The sequence below is a fragment of the Dama dama genome, chromosome 20 (assembly GCF_033118175.1).
Source record: "Dama dama isolate Ldn47 chromosome 20, ASM3311817v1, whole genome shotgun sequence".
Classification (NCBI taxonomy): domain Eukaryota; kingdom Metazoa; phylum Chordata; class Mammalia; order Artiodactyla; family Cervidae; genus Dama; species Dama dama.
The window spans coordinates 13602842-13623695 of record NC_083700.1 but is presented as its reverse complement, the minus strand read 5'-3'; the positions used below and the strand labels follow the sequence as shown (position 1 = coordinate 13623695).

Below are 20854 nucleotides of genomic sequence, written 5' to 3'. Positions count from 1 at the left end.
TGAGGGGATCCTCTCCTGCACACAGGCAGGACCCAGCGCCTGAATGAGGCCAGCTCTGACACGCCTTCACCCCCCACCCCTTTCCTGGCAGCACCTCCAGCTCCATCCATCTTTCTGTCTCCCTCAAGCTCTGGTGCTCTGCTTGGGCCTCTGCTCCCCTGTCTCCGGCTTGGCTCTGTCTGCCTGTGACCCTCTTCCTTCCCCTTTGTCATCTGCTCCTTCCCTTTCTCTTGCTGCTCCCATCTGATCTGTCCTGCCACCTCTCTTTTCTCTCCCCAACCCCGAAATAGTTGAAGTGTGCGGGATGCCCCCAGGAGGGATGGGAGGAAGGAGCGGGGAGCTGAGCTAAGTGAGTCTGGACACAAGGAAGATTCTTACCTGGGGGAGAAGGGTGAGGACGTGACTAGCCATCTGGGCGTGGCAGGGCAGGGCCTGGACCATTTTGGCTCCGTGACCCTGAAGAGGTCATGACCTCTGGTCATCTGTTTTCTCATCAGTAACATGGCATAATGATGCCGGCCTCTTCTTAGCAACTGCCACTTTGCTGCTCCCTGAGTGGGGAGTTGTAAACTGTGAAGGTCTGGGCAGATGTGAGGTGTCAGAATAAGTGAGCACCAGAGGGACCCGGCAGTCTGTTTCTCTGGATGTAAAGGCCCTGAAGGACTCCAGGCTGGTAGATGACTCACTTTTCCTCTCTGGTGAAGACACATGGGGAGAATTAGCATGGAGCAGGATGGAGGTTAGGGAGCAGGAGTTAGCTGACCACCAGGGGTAGGCATGGAGTGCTAAGGCATCAACTTCCCCTCCTCACTGGAGAGTGTATGAGCCCCTATGCTGGACCAGGCATTCCAAGGGAACATGAGATACTTAGGAGACCTTATCTCTTCTTTTTTCCTCTCTAACTGCCTCAGCTTAAGTTCTGGAAGGTGCTGCTTCCAGACTGGAGACTGCCATTTGAATGAGGGGGTCCTGAAACTGTTCCTTCCCCCTCCTGCCCCAGCATAGAGATGGAGAAATAGAGAAAGATGGATAAAGGCCAGCCAAGACCCTAGATATAACAGGAACTTAGTAATGACATCCTGCAACTTGGTTCAATCAAGGAAGGCTTCCTGGCAGAGGAGAATATCAGTGGGAACCCTTGGTAGAGAAGTATCTTGTTTAAAAAGCTTTCAAGTCAATGAGGGAGGTCTACATGAGCAGGGAGCTGGCTGGCTTATTTGGAGGGTGTTGAGGATGTGGACCTCTGTAGCCTATTTGGGTGTTTCAGGTGGATGAGGGGAGCAGGAGGAGACCCCAAGAGTAAAAGAGATGGAAGATGAATGCGTCTACTCCTTTCCCCTCACTCTGTCCCCTCCTCGTCTCTCTGGAGCTCTCACACCCCCTGCCTCCTGCAGCCACATGGAGGCAGTGAGAAGGCAGGACACTTTGTGCACCCTCCTCTGCTCACCTGCCTGTACACAGCTTTTGTTCATTCGGGGCTCAGAGTCTGGGCAGGACCGAGTGGAGAGTATGCTGTGTTCAGGGTGTGGAATCGGCCTCCCTGCACATGGCCAGCCACATCATCTCCCCTCTCTCGCAGCTATACCCCTTGGCGGTCTATCCTCGACCCCAGACCAGCCCAGGCCACAGAATGGCCTTGCAGAACTCCGAGCAGCTGCCTCCCACTCCCTCACAGACAGACACAGACATAATATAGATCTACAGACCCATGGCATTAACCGTCATTACTCACGGCAATAACCTCAAGTGCAGTGGTGATGAGCATAGCTCTGGGTCGGCAGGCCTAGTCCTCATCCCAGCCGTGCCGTTGAGCTCAGCCTCCTGCCTCTGAGCACACTGGCCTGGCCTGTCTGAGCTTCAGTGCCTTGTCTGTAAATGGGGGGTGGGGGGCAGTCAGTGGTATTTACCACGAAAGGATTAGTGAAATATACTCTGTGGTGAGGATGAAATGAAATCCTATGCACGAGGCGCTTGACCTGACACCTGGTGAGCGGTCAGTGAGTGGTGGAGATGCTCTGATCATGTTACAGCTTACCATCAGTTTCACACCCTTGATCTCCTTTCATTCTCCCAGTAGGAACTCCGGGGAACAGATGGCAATGTGCTTTTTGAAATTTTACAAACAAGGAAACTGAGGCCTCAGACACGTAAATATTGATATACAAATTTAAGTTTCAAATCCTAAAAATGTGCTCATAAACACACTCATGGGGACGTCCCTGGTGGTTCAGTGGTTAAGACTCCAAACTCCCAATGCAGAGGGCCTGGGTCCTATCCCTGGTCAGGGGACTAGATCCTGCATGCCACAGCTAAGACCTGACTCACTGGAAAAAGACTGAAGGCAAAAGGAGAAGGGGGTGGCAGAGGATCAGATAGCTGAATGGCATCACCAAGTCAATGGACAGGAATCTGAGCAAACTCCAGGAGATGGTGAAGGACAGGGGGGCCTGATGTGCTGCAGTCCATGGGGCCGCAAAGAGTCCGACATGACAGAGACTGAACAACAACAGCCAGATGAAAAAAAAAGAACCACCGGGACACATGCCATCCAACTAAGCTTAGAAGACACCTCAACGGCCATATTTGCTTCTCCCTAGGTACGAAGGTGGGCTAGTGACAAAGGCAGCAGGTGGGCAGTCTTTCCCTAAGTAAAGGGTGAGGACCAATGTTACAAGGGAAGGGAAAGCTGATGGGAAAAGAAGCTTCACCCTCTTCTGCCCACCTAGGACTGTCCTCCTGGGGTATGATAGCGCTGCGTGACCTCGGAGGGGCCCTACACAGACCAAGACAGCCTGAGTGGCAGCTCCATTTCTCTGCACCTTTCTCTCCTTCCCACCCATGTGCCAATCTGCATCCATCTGGCCCTGGAACCATGTGCACTAGCGGGCAAAGAGGAGGATCCCGGGATGCAGCAAGCAGATCACGGGCCAGCCAGGAGCTGGAGACACTGATGGCTCTTGTCTGAGCACTAACGTAAACACAGGCGCGTGTCGCACGTGACAGCCCCTCTTCCGCCCTCATCTAGCCTGCCCGAGGACCCTGCGAATGGGCATCGTATGCCCCTGTTGAAGAAACTGACTTGACAGCCTCACCCGAGGTCACTTGACAGATGAATACAGGAGCCGGGACTTGAAACCAGGGCAGCCTGCTTCTATATCCTGTGCTGTCCCCACCCTCCCACTCTGCGTGCACCAGCTGAGCAAAATGCTGGGATGGGCTGCAAGAGGTTCCTCTCCCCGGAAACCCTGAAAATGGAGGCCGTCATCTCATAAACTCCAGGACAGCCCTGCCCACGCCTGGCCCCGTGGGCGTCCCAGGGTCTTCTCTCAAGGGCTCCCTTGGAAAGCCCCTTCTGCATTTCTCTGGTCTTCCCAGCAAAAAAGCAAACGAAACCCTTTCACATTGCTGGCTGATGAGCATGAGGTAGACCATATATCAAAATTATAATCAAAACCCTTCCGTCTTTATCTCATCAACCACTTATTTTGCTAATAGCCCCAAGGATGAGTTATCAACCAGCCTCTGCACTAGATCTTAGGGCTTTAAGAGAAAAAAGAAGCAGCCCCTGCTCCCAGGGAACTTGCAGTCTGGTTCACCTGAGTGTTTCGAAGCCTGTGGGTATAGGACAGGGAACTATTTCCTATTAATATTTCAGACATCTGACTGATTCGATTCCTTAAGCATTTAGCCAGAGCCTGCTTTGGTCATGTTCTAGGCACCGGAGACTATATAAATATTAATGTGATGGAGTTCCTGCTTTTCCAGGGATAATGGTTTTGTTGGGGAGGGGACATAGATAACCCTCATAAGTAACCCAAAGACAAGCTACTGATAGATGGTGCTTGGAGCTTCGAGTGACTGGCTGGGACGCACAGAGGCGGCGGTTGAGGGGGATGTGGCATGGAAGGCCCAGTGCTGGAGCTGGGATGTGAACAGGATGGACAGCAGCTCAAGAGAAGCTGTGAGGGAAGGGAGCAGAAATGAGAGGAGGTGGGGAAGTACAGGACTTGACCTGGGGAACACTGGTCGCAGGTCGAGAGGCTTGCAACTCGTGCCCGTGGCAGCTGGTAGACATGGAAGGTGGTTGAACAGGGAAGTGGTACAGACTTGGCTGATCTGTAGAGAAAGTAACCTGCCAGCCATGATGGATGGGTTGAGGCCAGCAGGGGCTGGAGGCAGGGAGTCTATTTGGGAGGTTGCTGTGATAGACCCACTCATCCAGCTGCTCCAGGGCGGAGGAGCAGACAGGAGGGAATGGATATAAGAAGCTACGTTGGAGGTAGCCACCTTTCTGTGCCAGGTCCCCCAGACCACAGGAGCAGCAGATTCAGTGATCGTAAGTTAGGGGGTAAGCATGGCACTGCCCCAGCAAAGGGTGGACATGTGTTAGGAGAGTTGCTTCCAGGGGCAGGGGCTTCAGTCATCAGGGCACTGTTGGCCACATCCCGGACTGACTCTGCTCTGCTCTTCCCCACAGTCCCCCCAGAGGACACCAGGATTGATGGCAGTCCTGTGATCCTGCTGCAGGCAGGCACCCCCCACAACCTCACATGCCGTGCCTTCAACGCCAAGCCTGCCGCCACCATCATCTGGTTCCGGGACGGGACGCAGCAGGAGGGTGCTGTAGCCAGCACGGTGAGACCCCGCTGCCCCCCAGCTCCTCGAAGGCCACCCTCTAGGCCACCTTTCCTTTCCCACATGGATCTGACCACAGACGGGGGGACACAGATGGGGAAAGGGGCCTTAGAAGTCATGTGGTCCAATCCACTCATTAAATAGTTGGGCAAATTGAGGTCCAGACGAGAATTCTCAGGGCCATTCAGTTGTTAGCAGAGAGTAAGAATAATTATGAGAATAGCTACACTCATTAAGCACCTACAGTGTAGCAGGCACCGTGCATGCTAAGCTCTATGGACAGTCTCTTAATCCTCACAGGAGTTTCATAAATTAGCTGTTACTTCCAACTCAGAAAGAGTGAACTGATGTTTAGAGAGAGGTTGAGTGACTTGCCCAGGGTCACACACAGCTGACATGCAGCAGAGCTGGGGTTTATACCTGGATCAGAATGTAGTCTCTTGCTACTGAGCCTCTCAACTTTCTTCCCCCATCCTCTAGCTGGTGCATGTTCCCAGTCAGCACAACTAAGAGCTTGGGTAAGCAGCGATTATGTGGACATTTTATAGATGAGTAACCTATTGCCGGGAGAAGGCAATGGCACCCCACTCCAGGACTCTTACCTGGAAAATCCCATGGGCAGAGGAGCCTGGTGGGCTGCAGTCCATGGGGTTGCGAAGAGTCGGACACGACTGAGTGACTGCACTTTCACTTTTCAGTTTCATGCATTGGAGAAGGAAATGGCAACCCACTCCAGTGTTCTTGCCTGGAGAATCCCAGGGATGGCGGAGCCTGGTGGGCTGCCTTCTATGGGGTCACAGAGAGTCGGACACGGCTGAAGTGACTTAGCAGCAGCAGCAGCAGCAACCTATTGCTGAGAAGGACATCAAATGACTTGCCCAGGATCACATGGCAAAGTTGAGGTGGAGCTGGAGTTAGAATCTAGGGGTCCTATTTGGAGCTCCTCTTGCCAGCTGTGGACAGGCACAGGTGTACCCAGCCCCCCTTGCTAGATCCTGCAGGAGACACTTCTCATTGAGGGGAGAGACCTTTCACCTGTGCGCATTGGAGTATGGCCCCAGGGAATGCCTGGGTCTGCTCTGCCCTCCACACTCTGTGTCACCTTGGACAATTCACGTCTCTCTGGCCTTCATTTCACCATTTGACAAACAGTCTGGCTTCGGTGGTGTTTAACTTTCTCACCACCGAGAACCCTCTCACTTCTCCCCTCTGTGGTTACATGTTTTGAAGTATTTTGGCAACCAAACAAGCTGACTGGTCAATGGCCATTTGTCATCTACTGCCCCTTCCTTTTTTTTATATTTATTGAAGACGATGGAGCTCTGAAGCAGCAGGAGGAAGCCAGTGTTACTGCACTGGACTGGTGCTGCTCCAGCACTGCATCAGGCCTAGTAAGATGCTTGTACTGCTGTTAAACCGTGGGCCACAGCCCAAGGGTGCTGTGATCATGTCTGGTTGGGTACCATTGTGAGAGTTTGAGCCAGTGACTCCCTTCCCTGCCCTCAAGGAGTTTATGGTCTAGCAGGAGAGGCCCAGCCCTGAGACACAGGCCCGCTGCCTAAGCGGCAAGGCGATGTGACCAGGGCAGTGCGGAGGACAGACTGCCTGTGAGGGCCACAGGTTCAGTCTGCGAGAGTCCTGAGAGCTGGGATGAGCAAAGGAAGACTTTCCAGAGAAGGACGGGCTTGGGTTGGACTCAGGGAATTCCAGGAACGAGACTTAAAAGGATGGAGAAAACTGTACAACACGGATTGAACTCTAATGTAAACTATGGCCTTGGTTAGTAATAGGGTATCAATGTTGGTGCATCACTTGTCTTATGTATCAGGTGTAACATGGATCACACTAGTGCATCATGTTAACAATAGAGGGAGCTGGGGTTGGGGAGGAGGATATATGGGAACTCTCTGTATTTTCTATTCAGTTTTTCTGCAAAATTAAAACTTCTCTTAAAAAATAAAGTCTATTAGTTTAAAAACAAACCTAAACCTGGGGAGGAGGTAGGGGCTAGGGGAAGGGCAGAGCTTCAGGTTAAATGCCCCTCCAGCAAGCCTAGCTCTGTGTGGATCACCCCAAGAGCAGAGGAAGGGGCTTTGAGCTTGACCGTGTCTCCCACTCTTATTCCCCACCTCATCCTCCCACCCCAGGAGCTGCTGAAGGATGGGAAGAGGGAGACCACCATTAGCCAGCTGCTCATCAACCCTACAGACCTGGACATTGGGCGTGTCTTCACCTGCCGCAGCGTGAACGAGGCCATCCCGAGTGGCAAGGAGACGTCCATTGAGCTCGATGTGCACCGTGAGCAGGGTCCCGGGGTGGGGGCGAGGGGGTGGGCAACATGCACCCTGGGGGGGCAGCACCCCTTGGGAAGCACAGAAGAATCCCCTGGGGCCCCAGGACAGATGCTCTGTTTCTTTGTCCTCTTGGATTCCCTGCTTTGAACCGTAGGCTTTGAGAGCTGGCACAAGAGGCATCAGCTGTGAGCCAGGCAGTTCCCGGGTTTAAACCGTGTGACTTTGGGCAATGACGTAATCTCTCTGAGCCGTAGTTTCTAATTCTGAATATGTGCAGAAAATAAAACGCAGGCCTACAGCTCCTTATCGGAAATTCCAAACCAAAAGTGATTGGGTGGCAAAACCTGAACGGAAGCTCTTTGTAGTCTTTTATTTAATAACTCAACTGGAATAGCTGTACATTTCACTGCAGATATATTAATGCGTGTTTCTATGGGATGTTGCCCAGATTCTGCTGGGGGTCTTGCACAGTAAATGGTCTGTGGTCACCATAACCTTTCTAACATTTGAAAAATTCCAAATTCTGAAACACATCTAATGCCGGGGGTTTCAGATAAGGGATTGTGATGGCCTGTACCTGCTTCTCAGGGTTGTGAGCGTTAAGTGAGATCTAGTATACGAGCATCTCACATGGAGTATGCTACTGGGTAAGTGCTCAATAAATCCCCACTGCCCAGGGAAGGGTGCAAGTGTGGGCAGCAATTGGAGAGGCGCCCCACCCCCATCCCGGCTAGTGAGCCTGGCGAACCCACACTGACGCCTAGTGGTCACAGCTGGTCACTACATGGTCTGCCTAACTTGTCCCTTTGGTATCATCGTTGGTCCTCACCCTAGCCGGCCCCTAGAGGCTCCTGGAATAAAGGTGAGGAAAGCTTATTTACTGGAGCTGGTACACTGCAAACTCAAATTCCCAGATCACCACACGGGTGAGGTCTCAGTGTATGTGCTAGAGAGAGAAAAAGAAATGTGAGGGACAGAAAAGGCCCTGACCTGCCGTCCTCTGCCTTGCAGACCCCCCTACAGTGACCCTGTCTATCGAGCCCCAGACGGTGCAGGAGGGCGAGCGCGTCGTCTTTACCTGTCAGGCCACGGCCAACCCGGAGATCCTGGGCTACAGGTGGGAGGGGAGGGGCGGGGGCGGGCACACCCAGGGGAGGGATACTGGGAGGCCCTTGAGATCCGGAGCTGGGGGGCGGGGGGCGCTGGGGAGGACAGGCCACGGGATGTCCCAGAGAGGGCTCCAAGGCCTGACCCTGCTCTCTGCTGCCTCCTCCAGGTGGGCCAAGGGGGGCTTCCTGATTGAAGATGCCCATGAGAGTCGCTATGAAACAAATGTCGATTATTCCTTCTTCACGGAGCCCGTGTCCTGTGAGGTTCACAACAAAGTGGGGAGCACCAATGTCAGCACGTTGGTCAATGTCCACTGTGAGTAGCTGCAGGGGCGAGGGCTTTAAAGGACCTGGAGTGGGCTGGGGGAGGCTCTCTGGGGCTGAGGAGACATGAGAGGGGGCAAGGCAGGAGGAGGACTGGAATTGCCACCCCCCACCCCCGGCCCCGATGAGATCAGGACCCTGATGATCTGTTTGTCCCTTTCTACCTCAGTTGCCCCTCGGATTGTAGTTGACCCTAAACCCACGACCACAGACATTGGCTCTGATGTGACCCTCACCTGTGTCTGGGTTGGGAATCCCCCCCTCACCCTCACCTGGACCAAAAAGGACTCAAACATGGTAAGAAGCTCTCCGCCTCTCCTGGACACTGGGTGGTAGGAGCCTGGCCTTGGATTGGGAAGAGGGGGCGCAGGAGGCACAGCATTCTTTTTCAAGTTGAACCTGGGATATTTCCAAGTTCTCTGGATTTGGAAGAGAAGGACGGTGCTGGCAGTAAACCCCACCCCTCCTTGGCAGACAGCTGGCTGCTTCCGTGGCAGTGAGAGGGACAGTGACCTGTGGGTGGGAGGGGGAAGGGGGGCCGGAGTGGAGCCGCTGCTGCAGCGAGAGACCTGGGCGGTGAATGCTGCGTAGCAGGGCGGGGTGGCTGGGGTGGTGCACCAGAGGGGAGAAGGCTGAGTTCTACAGCTCTGCAGAGACCGATAGGGGACAGTTTGGGCCAAAGTTGCAGAAAGAGGGATTTTAGAGTGAAACTTCCTCATTTGGCAAGAGAAGCACTAGGAGAGGCCACCAGCAGTGGCTGCGTCCTCTTTTAAAAATCACGGCAGCTTCACCTGCCCTCATGCACCTCCACCCAGGTCTGCCCACTCTTACAGAGATGCTGTGTCTAAATGCTAACCTGTTTAGAATCAAGGGATGGACCAGATAGACTCGGGACTCTGCTTCCCTTCTGGGAATTCACTTGTGGCCCTTCCTGCTTTCTTTCCAATACCTCCAATGCGGGGGCCCACACGGATCTAGGGGCCCAGGCCTCCTGGCTCCCCACCCGAGGCTGCTCTCTCTGCCCAGGTCCTGAGTAACAGCAACCAGCTGCTGCTGAAGTCGGTGACCCAGGCCGACGCCGGCACTTACACCTGCCGGGCCATTGTGCCTCGGATCGGAGTGGCTGAGCGGGAGGTGCCGCTTTACGTGAACGGTGAGGGGCCTGATGAAGGCGGTGGTGGGGGGGCGGTGCTGGGGGCAGGCTGCTGGAGGTTCCAGCTGGCCCTGGCCCTGTCCTCTTGCTTGCAGGGCCCCCCATCATCTCCAGTGAGGCTGTGCAGTACGCTGTCAGGGGCGACGGCGGCAAGGTCGAGTGTTTCATCGGGAGTACGCCACCCCCAGACCGCATTGTGAGTGGGCCAGGCCTCGGGCCAGCCTTGCCTCAGCCTCCCCTCCCGCTCTCCCCAGGCCCTTTCTAGGCCCTGTGCTTCTCATCCTCTGACTCTCTTCCTCCCCTTGCTCACACGCCACCTCCTCTCTTCCTTGTTGGGTGACCCTGAGCCAGTTACTTGGTCTTTGGAACCTCAGTTTCCTCATCCATAAAATGGGGGCAGTGGTCCCTACTGAACAGGGCTGCTGTTGCCTTTCACAACAGGTGTGAAAGTCCTGGTGAAGTCTCCTTGGATGCGCTGCTCGTTCCCCTGGGCTTTCCCTCGTGCTCTGTCCTCTCCCTCATCTCCTCCTCCTTCCTCAGCCTCCCCATCTCTTCCTTGCCCCCTCCCCTGCCCTCTGCCCCAGCTCTGCCCCATCAGTTCCATCCCACCCAGCCGTCCACTCCCCTCCCTTCTCCTGCCTTCCTCCTCCTACCAGCACCGCGCCCGCCACTCTCCACCCCTCCCTCTCCCCCACACCACGAGCCATTAATTCCTTCCGTGACCATTAACCGTCAAACCCCTCATCACATTTAATGACCATTTGGCTAACTCCAGGGCTGCCCAGGGACACTTCATTACCACGGCCGCGTGGGCAGCGGGCGGCTCGGCTCCCGGGGGGCCTCGCTTTCAGAGCGAGGAGGACTGATCCCTGGAAAAGAGCCAGTTGTCGGCGGCTCCCTCTCCCTGGGGCTCCATTCTGAGGGAGGGGACACAGTGGAGGGGGCATGCCCCAGCCTGGGGGACGGGGGATGGAGGAGCCCGGGAGAGGCCCACTCATTTATAAGGGTCTGTGGATGGGTCTCCAGAGCCCCTGGGTGGGTTCATGCGGGGCTGGCTGTGGGGTGGTGAAAGGCAAGGCCGAAGTTAGGTTTAGTTAGAGTCTCAGACTATCAGAGCTGGAGGGAAGCCGGAGCACCATCTACACTAGCCTGGTCCTCTCCTTTTATAGGTGAGGAAGCTGAGGCCCAGAGACGGAAGAGGGTGGCCACCCAGGGCCCAAAGGGAGGACCAGGCCAAGAGCCCAGGCTTCTTGGCTGTCTGGCCAGGACTTGTTCCCACTTGCTGGCTCATTGGATCAGCTGGGATTGTTACAAAAATAGCGATTCCCCATAAGAGAAGCCTCAGTTCTAACTTGGGAATGATGTGTCTTTGGGACACTGGTCTGCCATCTTCCAGGTCTGCTGGCTTTCCGAATCAAATTGCTCTCCCTTGCCTCAACAACCACCACCACCAAATAGAGAGATTCCTGGGCCTGTGCCCTAGAGAGTCATATTTAGGAGCTAAGCCCCAGCAATCCTCATGTGAAAGAGTGTCCCTACGCCTATCTGAATGGTCACAGCATGTGTCTCGAGCACGTTTGGGAGCTGCTGCTCCTCCTAGACTGGAGGTTTGATGCCAGGATTGGAGGCAGCAGGTGTGGCTTGGGCTTGTTGTAGGGTGAGTGTGGGTCTGGGCCGGAGGGCACACGGGGTGAGGCTATGAGTCTGCCTTGGGTCAGGTGTTTCCACCACCTGCCTCTTCCTCATCCCATCCTGCCCTCCCCACCCCAGGCCTGGGCATGGAAGGAGAACTTCCTGGAGGTGGGGACCCTGGAACGCTACACGGTGGAGAGGACCAACTCGGGCAGTGGGGTCCTGTCCACGCTCACCATCAACAATGTCATGGAGGCCGACTTTCAGACCCACTACAACTGCACCGCCTGGAACAGCTTCGGGCCGGGCACGGCCATCATCCAGCTGGAAGAGCGAGGTAACCGCGGCGCTGGCTGTGTCGCCAGGGCACAGGGCAGCCTGGGGACTCCGCTCCCTCTTCTCTCCAGGGGCATGGCTCAGAGACACTGCTCTCTCCTGGGCCTGCGCACCCCAGCCTGGTCTCGGTGCTCAGCTGGGAAACCACTCACTGTTTTAAACATTCATTGAGCATTTGCATTGTGCCAGGCCCCGCACTAGGAACCGCAGGGACAGATGTAAATGAACACCATCCTTGCCATCCGGGAACCTTCAGTTTAGTGGAGGACCTAGAGAGTGGCAGGAAATGACTTCAGATGCAGAAAAATAAAATGATCTGTAAAGGCACTAACACTCCATACTTCACTGGGTTGGTATGAGGATTAAATGAGAAGATATTCATGGAGTACTTTGGAATAGCATAGGAAGCTTTGGTTCTCCCACCTCTTCCCAGGAGGCGCTAGTGGTAAAGAATCTGCCTGCCAATGCAGGAGATGCAGGTTTGATCCTTGCATTGGGCAGATCCCCTGGAGAAAGAAATGGCAACCCACTCCAGTATTCTTGCCTGGAAAATTCCACGGACAGAAGAACCTGGCAGGCTACGCCCATGGGGTTGCAAGAGTCAGACATGACCGAGTGCACACACACACACACACACACACACACACACACACCTTTTCATAAATCCTTAGTCTGATAGGAGACACATATTCTCTCCCTTAAGGCATTTCTAGCCTGATAAAACAGACATAATGCTTTTGAGTTTCTTGGAAGCTCCCAACTCTGATGAGGAAAAGAGGTTTTTTTTTAAGTAAGAACTAGCTATTTTATGTGAGAGATGGGGAGAAATAACTGGGGGGGAGGTGGAGCGGGGGAGGAGGTCTGTCTTAGTTAGCTAAGGGCACCAGCAAGAGCAAGGAGTTGGTGGGAAAGAACAGAGGAGACAGAGTGAGGAGGACTCTGCAGGAAACACTTCTGAAAGGGAAGAGCCCTACATGGATCTGATCCATCCAGGACAGACAGGAAGGGAGAGAAAACTGGAGGCAGGATTCCTGGGTCCTTCTCATCTCCAAGGAGCAGGGGGATCCAACCAGCACTGCCTGAGCCCTGGGAGGACAGGTGCAGATGGAGCAGTCACAATGGTGTGGATGAGGAAGGCAGTGGGACAGGTGGAAACCCAGGTGGCAGTGGGAAAGTTTGGGGACAGCCAACCTCAGACAAGACCCCAGCCCAGGAAGGAGGGACAAGTCTCCCAGGCAGGTGGGCTGCAAGAGAGGGACAGACAGACCGCCATGGCCAGGGACAAGTCGATCCCAGCTCTGATGAAGTGAAGGTCTAAATCCAGACACAGTGCAGACCTCCTCTCAAATGCCACCTTGACTTTAACTGACCTCAGCTGAAACATAACCCTGTGCAAAGTCCAGGGGCCTGGAGCTCGGCTGCTCTGAGCTTCAGCCATCACTGTGACCCCATCCTCACCCTCCTCCTTTCCTTCCCCCATCTGAAGAGGTGTTACCCGTGGGCATCATCGCCGGGGCCACCATTGGTGCAGGCATCCTGCTCATCTTCTTCTTCATCGCCTTGGTGTTCTTCCTCTACCGGCGCCGCAAAGGCAGTGAGTATGGGCCCTGCTGGGGCCACGGCCCTCCCGAGGGCCTCTGACAGGCAGGGCTGGGGAGGGGCGAGGAGGGCTTGGCAGCTGCGCGCTCCAGGCCAGGTAGGTCCAGGCTGTGGCCCTTGTCCCCAGGTCGCAAAGACGTGACCCTGAGGAAGCTGGACATCAAAGTGGAGACCGTGAACCGGGAGCCGCTCACGATGCATTCTGACCGGGAGGACGACACTGCCAGCGTCTCCACGGCGACCCGTGTCATGAAGGCCATCTACTCGGTGAGCGTCCGCTCCCCCCTGCCGGCCTACCCTCTTCTTCACACTCTTGGGGCCAGCCCCACCCCAGGTCACTAAAACTGCCACTCTCTGCCCCCTCAGCTGACCTACTTTGGTCCTGTCCCCTCCACCCCACACTCACTCTCATACATACAGACCCATAAACATGCGCACGCTCCCCAGGCTAATTTTCTTGAGGACAGGCGGGTGGGACCTCAGGCTTCCTTCACCCCATTCTCCCCGCAACAGCGTGTCAAGAGTTTTTTGACCCAACTGGAAGTTCTCTGGCCCAACTGCCTCAGTGCTCCATCAGATGAAGAACAGCCGCAGAGAGGGACAGGGATATAACACAAGCACTGCGCGTGATCACAGAATTGGTGCTAGAACCCGTATCTCTGGCCTCTTCCCACTATACTCCAGAGTCTCTGCGGGGAGAGGACGCAGGGTTCAAGTCTGCCCCTGGCCCAGACCCTTCCTCTTAACAGGCGGCCTCTGGGTGTGTGGATGGGGTGGGCAGGGCGGGCAAGAGCAGGCGTCCGTCTCCTGATGCCCAGCCCCTGCTCCTCTGCAGTCCTTCAAGGATGACGTGGACCTAAAGCAGGATCTGCGCTGTGACACCATCGACACGCGGGAGGAGTATGAGATGAAGGTGCGGATCGGGGAAGGGCCAGCGCCCAAGGGTCCCCTGGAGGGGCGCGGGGCATGGCTCGCGGGCTGCAGGGGTGGGCAGAGTGGAGGTGAGGGCAGGTGTGCGGAGGCAGGGTCAGGAGATTCCTGAGGGAACAGAGGAGATGAAGAGTTATTGGCTGAGAACCCGGGCAGAGCCAGAGAAGGAGGCCCAGCGGGCCTCGATGAGACTCCACACCCCTCCCCAAGATGGACCCACCTTCTCATCCTCTTCTCTCATTGCCACCCAGGACCCCACCAATGGCTACTACAACGTGCGTGCCCACGAAGACCGCCCGTCTTCCAGGGCAGTGCTCTATGCTGACTACCGTGCCCCCGGCCCTGCCCGCTTCGACGGCCGCCCCTCGTCCCGCCTCTCCCACTCCAGCGGCTACGCCCAGCTCAACACCTACAGCCGGGCCCCGGCCCCCGACTACGGCCCCGAGCCCACGCCCCCTGGTCCTGCTGCCCCCGCTGGCAACGACACCGCCAGCCAGCTGTCCTACGAGAACTATGAGAAGTTCAATTCCCATCCCTTCCCCGGGGCAGCAGGGTACCCCACCTACCGACTGGGCTACCCCCAGGCCCCACCATCCGGCCTGGAGCGGACCCCGTACGAGGCATACGACCCCATTGGCAAGTACGCCACCGCCACGCGATTCTCCTACACCTCCCAGCACTCGGACTACGGCCAGAGATTCCAGCAGCGCATGCAGACGCATGTGTAGGGCCGGCGCCTGGCCGGGGCGTCTCTGCGGGGCAGAGGAGAAGGCTCTCACAGCTGTTCCCTGATATTCAGGGACATTGCCCGTTGTTGCTCCCGTCCTGGACCAGCCTTCCTCCTCCCACCGCGGCAGGCAGGGAGCAGGTCTCCCGGAAACACCCCGTCCCGAGGATGGTGCTCTGCGCATGCCCCAGCCTCCTGGGCCTGCCCTTCCCTCTTCTTCGGGAGGATGTGTCTCTTCTGACCTGCACTCTTGCCTGGCCCTAGTCTGGGGACTGGGAAAGTGAAGGTTGCGGAGAGCAGAGGGGACACTTTTTAGCATTCCCTTTCTATGCCGCCCCTCTGGTCTCACGTGAGCGGACAGGGGGGGTCCCGTGGGGAGGAGCAAACTTTGGCCCAGGGGACACGGAGTGTCGGGGTGGGTGGCTCTGGTACAGATAGCTTGCCTGGCCCGTCCCATCTGTTGTCCGCCTCATACCTTGGGTGCGTCTCTCCCTCCTCGGGACTGCAGAAGGGACCTTGGATTTGTTTTTTTTAGCCCTGGCACCGAGTTCAGATCCAGCTCAGCTGGGATTAAAATGCCAAGTCATCTTGGCTGCCCGCTGTGGACACCTGTCTCTCTGCCTGCAGAGGGACCCAGGTATCTCCCCTAGCGCTGCCCTTTCCTCCTCCTCCTCCTCTGTGCTGCGCCAGCCGGTAGGTCAGGGGGTGGTGATGGAGAAGGAAAGGTCAGGAACCACGTTGAGTCACCAGCAAGACAGCAGAGCGCTACATAGCAGTTTCCAGAACCCACGCTAGAGGGAGCCCATCCAAGCCCCCTCTCCTCCCCAGCAGGCCCCACTTCCTGGCTTTAATGAGCCTGCCTGGGGAGTGTTGGTGAAAGCGGGGGTGCTATTGGCTATTCTTCAAAGACAACAAAAGATAATTTTTTAAAAAAAACCTCACTTGGGGAAAAAAAATAAAAAGAAGCTGTAGGGAGCTCCCCACCCAAATACAAGTCCCAGTGGAAAGGAAAGGGGGAACCTGTTCTCTATCAGATTTCCAGTACCTTCCATTACTCTTTCAATCTCGAAGCACTTTGAATCCATTTTTAAACATTCAGGTGATGAGACCTGTCACCCGATGGGCTCTATCGGACCGGAAGGGGGCCTGGCTGTCAGGCTCTGCTGTCCTACCCCAGAGCTGACCAGCTGGTTAGAGAGGCCACCTTCTGGGGGACATCTGTGGGAGATGTTCTCTTTAGACGGGTTTTCGTTTGTTACCTAGCTTCCCCCCCTCTCCCCCCGGACCAGTCAGATTGCTTCTTCCGCTTTCAGTGCCTTGAGTGTACGGCTTTGGTTGACCGGCCCTGTGTGGGTGGCTGCATAGGGGTCCGGTACTATCAGCGCAAACTCACTGCCGAGCGTTGCAGAGTTTAGGCGACAGACGGGCGAGGGGACCTAGTAAGAGAAAGGGCTGACCCGGTAAGGTCACACGGAAAGGCACTGCAGGCAGCCGCGGCCCATGAGGCCTCCCATGCCCACCCTCACCTCCATACACACACCTGCACGCACGCCCACATACGCATTCCACATGCTCAGCCGCCACCTCCTGACCAAAGAGAACGGGCGCTCCAAAGAGAACTCCCTCCTCTGCCCCGGCCTTCCCTTCCCAAGAAGCCTGGTCTGCTCTTTCCTTAGCTCAGCCCTAACGGGAGGGTCCTCTGTTGCAATTCCCAGAATGCGTTTTGCCCTTTCTCGTGGTCGCCATTCATTAGTCATGTTCGCTTTAATGAGTTACATGCTCATCAGCCACGGGCCATCGCCACCTTTGCAGATGGGTCTGTGGGGTGACATTCCTCGCCATCCCCTGGCAGTAAGGACAGCGCATACCCTGTAGCTCCAGTTCTGGCCTCTCAGGCGGCATCTGCATCCTCCTCCACTTCAGCACGGGCAAGTCCCATGAACGGGCCCTTTCAGAGGCCTCATTTAGTTTCGCAGTTATTCCACCCTTACCCCTGGAAGCTGACTCCCTCCTGCACAGTCCTTTTCTGTGAGTTTGGTGACATAAGGTCTAATAAGGATGCGGGTTCCTGTTCAGGCATATTTTGATGATTTGCACAGGAGCCATGGGGTAATCTAAACAGTTAAAATCTACAGATGGTGGCTTTTTAAACAGGAACATTCCAACTGACTTTTGTTTGGGGTTTGGCCGCGTTCTTTCGTTTCCTCCTTTTTGGTTTTAGTCCTGGGTCTACTCTGTTGGTGGAGGGGAGGAGGCCCTGAGGTCACTGGTAACCCAGCTGACACTGCAGGGACCATGGGTTTCAGAAGCCAGATAGTTATTTCCCTGTTCTCTGTTCCTTAACGCATTACCTGGGTATCAAGTGAGCACCGTGCAAGGCGCAGGGAGATGTGAGCATTCAAGACTGTGCACTTTTTACTCTGGGTTGATCAGAATCTGAGTGGGGACCAACCTGTTAAGCCAATGGAATTGCCTTTCTGGGGCGTGGTAGATGCCCTTGAGCTTGGACGGTTTTTACCTAAGGCTAGAATCCTCCAGCATGGTGCCTCGGCCCTTGATGTGGTCACCTTGGTGATCCTGACTGCCTTCGACATTCTGGTGTTGGTGGGAAGAGCGAGGCATCCAGAGACTTGGGACCCAGTTCTGAAGCTGCCGTTTACTGAGTGACCTTGGCCTAACCTCTAGGTTCATTGCCCACTATTTTCTAGTCTTTAAGATGAGAAGGGAGAATTGTACAAACCTCAGATTGTCCCACTCTTGCATATTTTCATTTGGTGAGGTGGAAGGGCCTGCCGTTCCTGGCAGGGATTTGGTAACAGCAGGTGGATGGGTGGGGGGAAATTGAAAGGTTCTTCTCTTGAAAGAAGCTTTCACTGTGGACTTCATCCTCTTGTCAGAAGTGTTGTGAATGAGTTTCCACTAAAAACCCCTTAATGTCAAACAGAAGCAAAAAGAATATCCTAAACTTCGGTGAAATTGATGTGGGATTATCCTTTGGACCTTGTGCTGCTCCCCAGTCAGAAGCCTGACAGGTTTGTAAAGGTGTCTCTGGCCAAGGCAGGGCATGGTGACTTTCCTTCACTGTACCCCCAGGTTCCAGGTAACCTTTGGGGAGAAATGAAAGCAGCCACACTCCGCCCCAGTCTGCTGGAGCACTCCCATGGCCCAGAAAGCTGGTCCCAGAGTAAGGGGAAGCCTTCAGGCTAAGGCATCTTGAGCTGGAGGGCAAGGTGTGAGAACAACTGACCTGTCTGTTCTGGAGAAGTTCAGAAGGGCAAGTGGTAGTGAGGGAGTCCAGCAGTTATTGACTCTAGTTCTGCATCTTGAAGAGGTCCTTGTGATGCTGGGTGACCCACCGTCTCCTTGTGGAGGGTTCAGCTTGCATCCTAAATCCGGGATCCCCCACCAAAGTCTAGGCACAATATTTGCATGAAGCAAAGTCCAACATAAGTCAGAAAGGAAAGTGGCGCAGTGCTCACACAGATACCTCGTCTGCTTGGGATGACAGAGGTTAGTCTGATCTCACCCCAACCCTTCACGTCTCCAAGCACTGCGCCCTCTCCTTGTCCAGGTGCTGCTTTTCCGGTAATTTTGAGGGCAGCCTTTTCTGCTTGACAGGATGGAGCACACTGCCCTGGAGTCTCTTTTGCCCTGGTACCCTCTCATTAAATGGGTGGCTGGCTGTCTGGAGCCACATGTCTTGGGCTTTCTCAGATGGAATCAGATGGTGTCTCAGTGTATTTGGCTCATGTGCATTGCCGTTGTACACGGGCCACTCGGGTTTGGAGAAAGCCGTGTTAAAGACAAGACCTACCCCAGCTGTGCTGAACTGGCTCAGTGACATCACTTCCTCACTCTTTGCTGAGAGGGTGATTCTGTCCCCACTGCTGTATGCGAAGGACTCAGGCCTCAGAAACCCTGGCTTCTCTGCCAGCTTAGTGCTGTGTGCCATGAGCCAGGTCACCCACTCTGTGCCTCTCCAGGCCCTTCTGCATGGCGGGGAATCACTTGAAAGGCATTAGTGAAGCTTCCGACCCTGGTGGGACCAGTAAGGAGGTGATAATAGAACACTGAAGTGCGCAGACCAAGCGATGTAATTGGAAAGGCATTTATTTTTGTGAAGAGGCTATAAAATTAGCATTTAAATATCCCATCCCCTTCTCCTGGCCTTCCCCTTATCACTGCTGCTCCTTTCCTGGAGGCCAGCCTGGTTTCTGAAAGGCATTGGCCTTACTTTTCAGCTGGGTCCTGACACTCCACCTCTGGGCTGCTGGAGAGGATGGAAGGATGTGTAGCTCAGGAGGGTTTCAGAATGGGGTGGGTGGGGGGGAATCACATTTTCTTGCATCACTGTGAGGGAGCTCCAGGCCCTGTCCCTGGAGGAATAATTGCTGCGCAAAAGTCACAGGCCATACTGGGCGATTCTGGTACAAGCTTGCCCTTAAAAATAATAACAGTAATGATAATAACTCCGTTTGCATAGAGCTGTCTGTCACTCATTCCTACCAATCTCCTGTCCCCTAATCCTGGCTTTTTGCTGTCCCCAACCACTGGCCTTTGCAAGTGTTAGTGGGCCAATGGGTTCTTCTCTTCTCATCTGGAGACTTTTAGATGCTGTCTCCTGGGAGTACCCCTGACTCGGGAGAGAGCAGCCAAGTTGCCAATACAGTCAAACTCTGACACAGTCTTGCTAGCAATAGTGACCCAGGAGAGTTGGCTGCCTCCAGTCACACCAGAATGAGGTCCAGGGCTCCCGGCAGTCACATTTTCTAACCCCACTCTTGGGATTACAGCCTCCATTTCTGGCTCCAGTTAAATTTTCTCCACCCAAGCCCCGATAATAAATGGATCCATGATGATAATTAAGAGGAAAAAAATATTATTTTTGTTAGGACAAACCATCGTAGATTTTTAGCAATGTGTATCTGTGTGTCCCTCACACCTTTTCCTATTCTGCCTTTTTTCATTTTCCTTTTTTTTTAAATATTATGTACTATATTTTTAGTCTCAAACACACTATATATTATATATATTTAATTTTTTTATATATATATAAATATAAATGTTTTAAAAAGTACTATGTTTTGTGGTGTTTAATGTACAAGCAGCTCTAGTTACTTAAAAGCTTGCCTGATTTGGGGTGAAATGATCTGAATTGGAGGAGAAGATCGATTTTTGGATTGAGATGGCAGAGACTATTTATCTGTGTCACCTCCAGGCCGTGGGGCAAACACATTTTATTCACCAGTTTGTGAGTGCCGCAAAAGCCTGAGGCCAATTATGGCAGTTCAGGGACAAACAGCCAGAGGCTCCCTGCTTTTGGAACACAGCATCCAAATGTTCAGTGCCAAATTTGATTATGGGGATAGGAAGGGGAGACTGAATCTGGGATCCAAATCCCAAAGGACTTGGGAGTGTGAGGGTGAACAGGACTGATTTCATTTATTTAAAAATGCAGTGGTTTGGGTAAAAGTTCAAAATCGCCAGGTCACCAGCCCTTTGAACTTGAAGTGAGACAGAATGAAAAAACAGATGGTGCAGCAGTATACACACACACACACAGACCATCCTGGTGAGAAATTCTGGATTCCTCAAGTTTAGTAGAATTTGCAGAGATTTTACTTTGCTCTTTTCACAGCAGTCTTAGAGGATAACTGGCAAAAAAAAAAAGAAAAGAAAAAAGAAAAAGAAATTGTTTTCAGATAATGTTTTTGAAAACTATAAATCACAAAGAAATACAATGGTTTATTTCCTTCATCCAGGCTTCCCTGATGGCTCAGACGGTAGAGAATCTGCCTGCAATGCGGGACACCTGGGTTCAATCCCTGGGTTGGGAAGATCCCCTGGAGGAGGACATGGCAACCCACTCCAATCTTCTTGCTTAGAGAATCCCATGGACAGAGGAGTCTGGCAGGTTGCAGTCCATAGGGTCGCAAAGAGTCGGACATGACTGAGCAGCTAACACATACACATTTCCCTCATCCAGTTAGGAGACCAGCAAACTAAAGATGGTCCACAGCAGCCTATTTGTACACAAGGGACACAGACACAGTCATAGACAGATAGGGACGTAGGAGCTGAAAAAAATACTTGAGAGAGTGCAACCCATTTCCAA

General features: G+C 54.1%; 1 protein-coding gene across 3 annotated transcripts in view; it reads left to right on the top strand.

Moving 5' to 3' along the window:
* The window catches only part of KIRREL1 (kirre like nephrin family adhesion molecule 1), a 103633-nt gene extending 83817 nt beyond the window's left edge, over positions 1-19816 (top strand). For 2 of the 3 annotated variants that reach the window (XM_061120441.1, XM_061120439.1), the window contains 12 exons: positions 4478-4635; positions 6783-6933; positions 7941-8046; positions 8206-8354; positions 8532-8659; positions 9341-9515; positions 9611-9711; positions 11286-11484; positions 12970-13077; positions 13210-13349; positions 13918-13995; positions 14264-19816. In XM_061120441.1, the coding sequence (XP_060976424.1) occupies positions 4478-4635; positions 6783-6933; positions 7941-8046; positions 8206-8354; positions 8532-8659; positions 9341-9515; positions 9611-9711; positions 11286-11484; positions 12970-13077; positions 13210-13349; positions 13918-13995; positions 14264-14740 (1970 nt within the window). In that variant the 3' untranslated portion in view covers positions 14741-19816. The remainder of the gene's footprint in view (positions 1-4477; positions 4636-6782; positions 6934-7940; positions 8047-8205; positions 8355-8531; positions 8660-9340; positions 9516-9610; positions 9712-11285; positions 11485-12969; positions 13078-13209; positions 13350-13917; positions 13996-14263) is intronic. The other variant, XM_061120440.1, reaches the window with a different exon arrangement.
* Positions 19817-20854: the final 1038 nt, after the last annotated feature.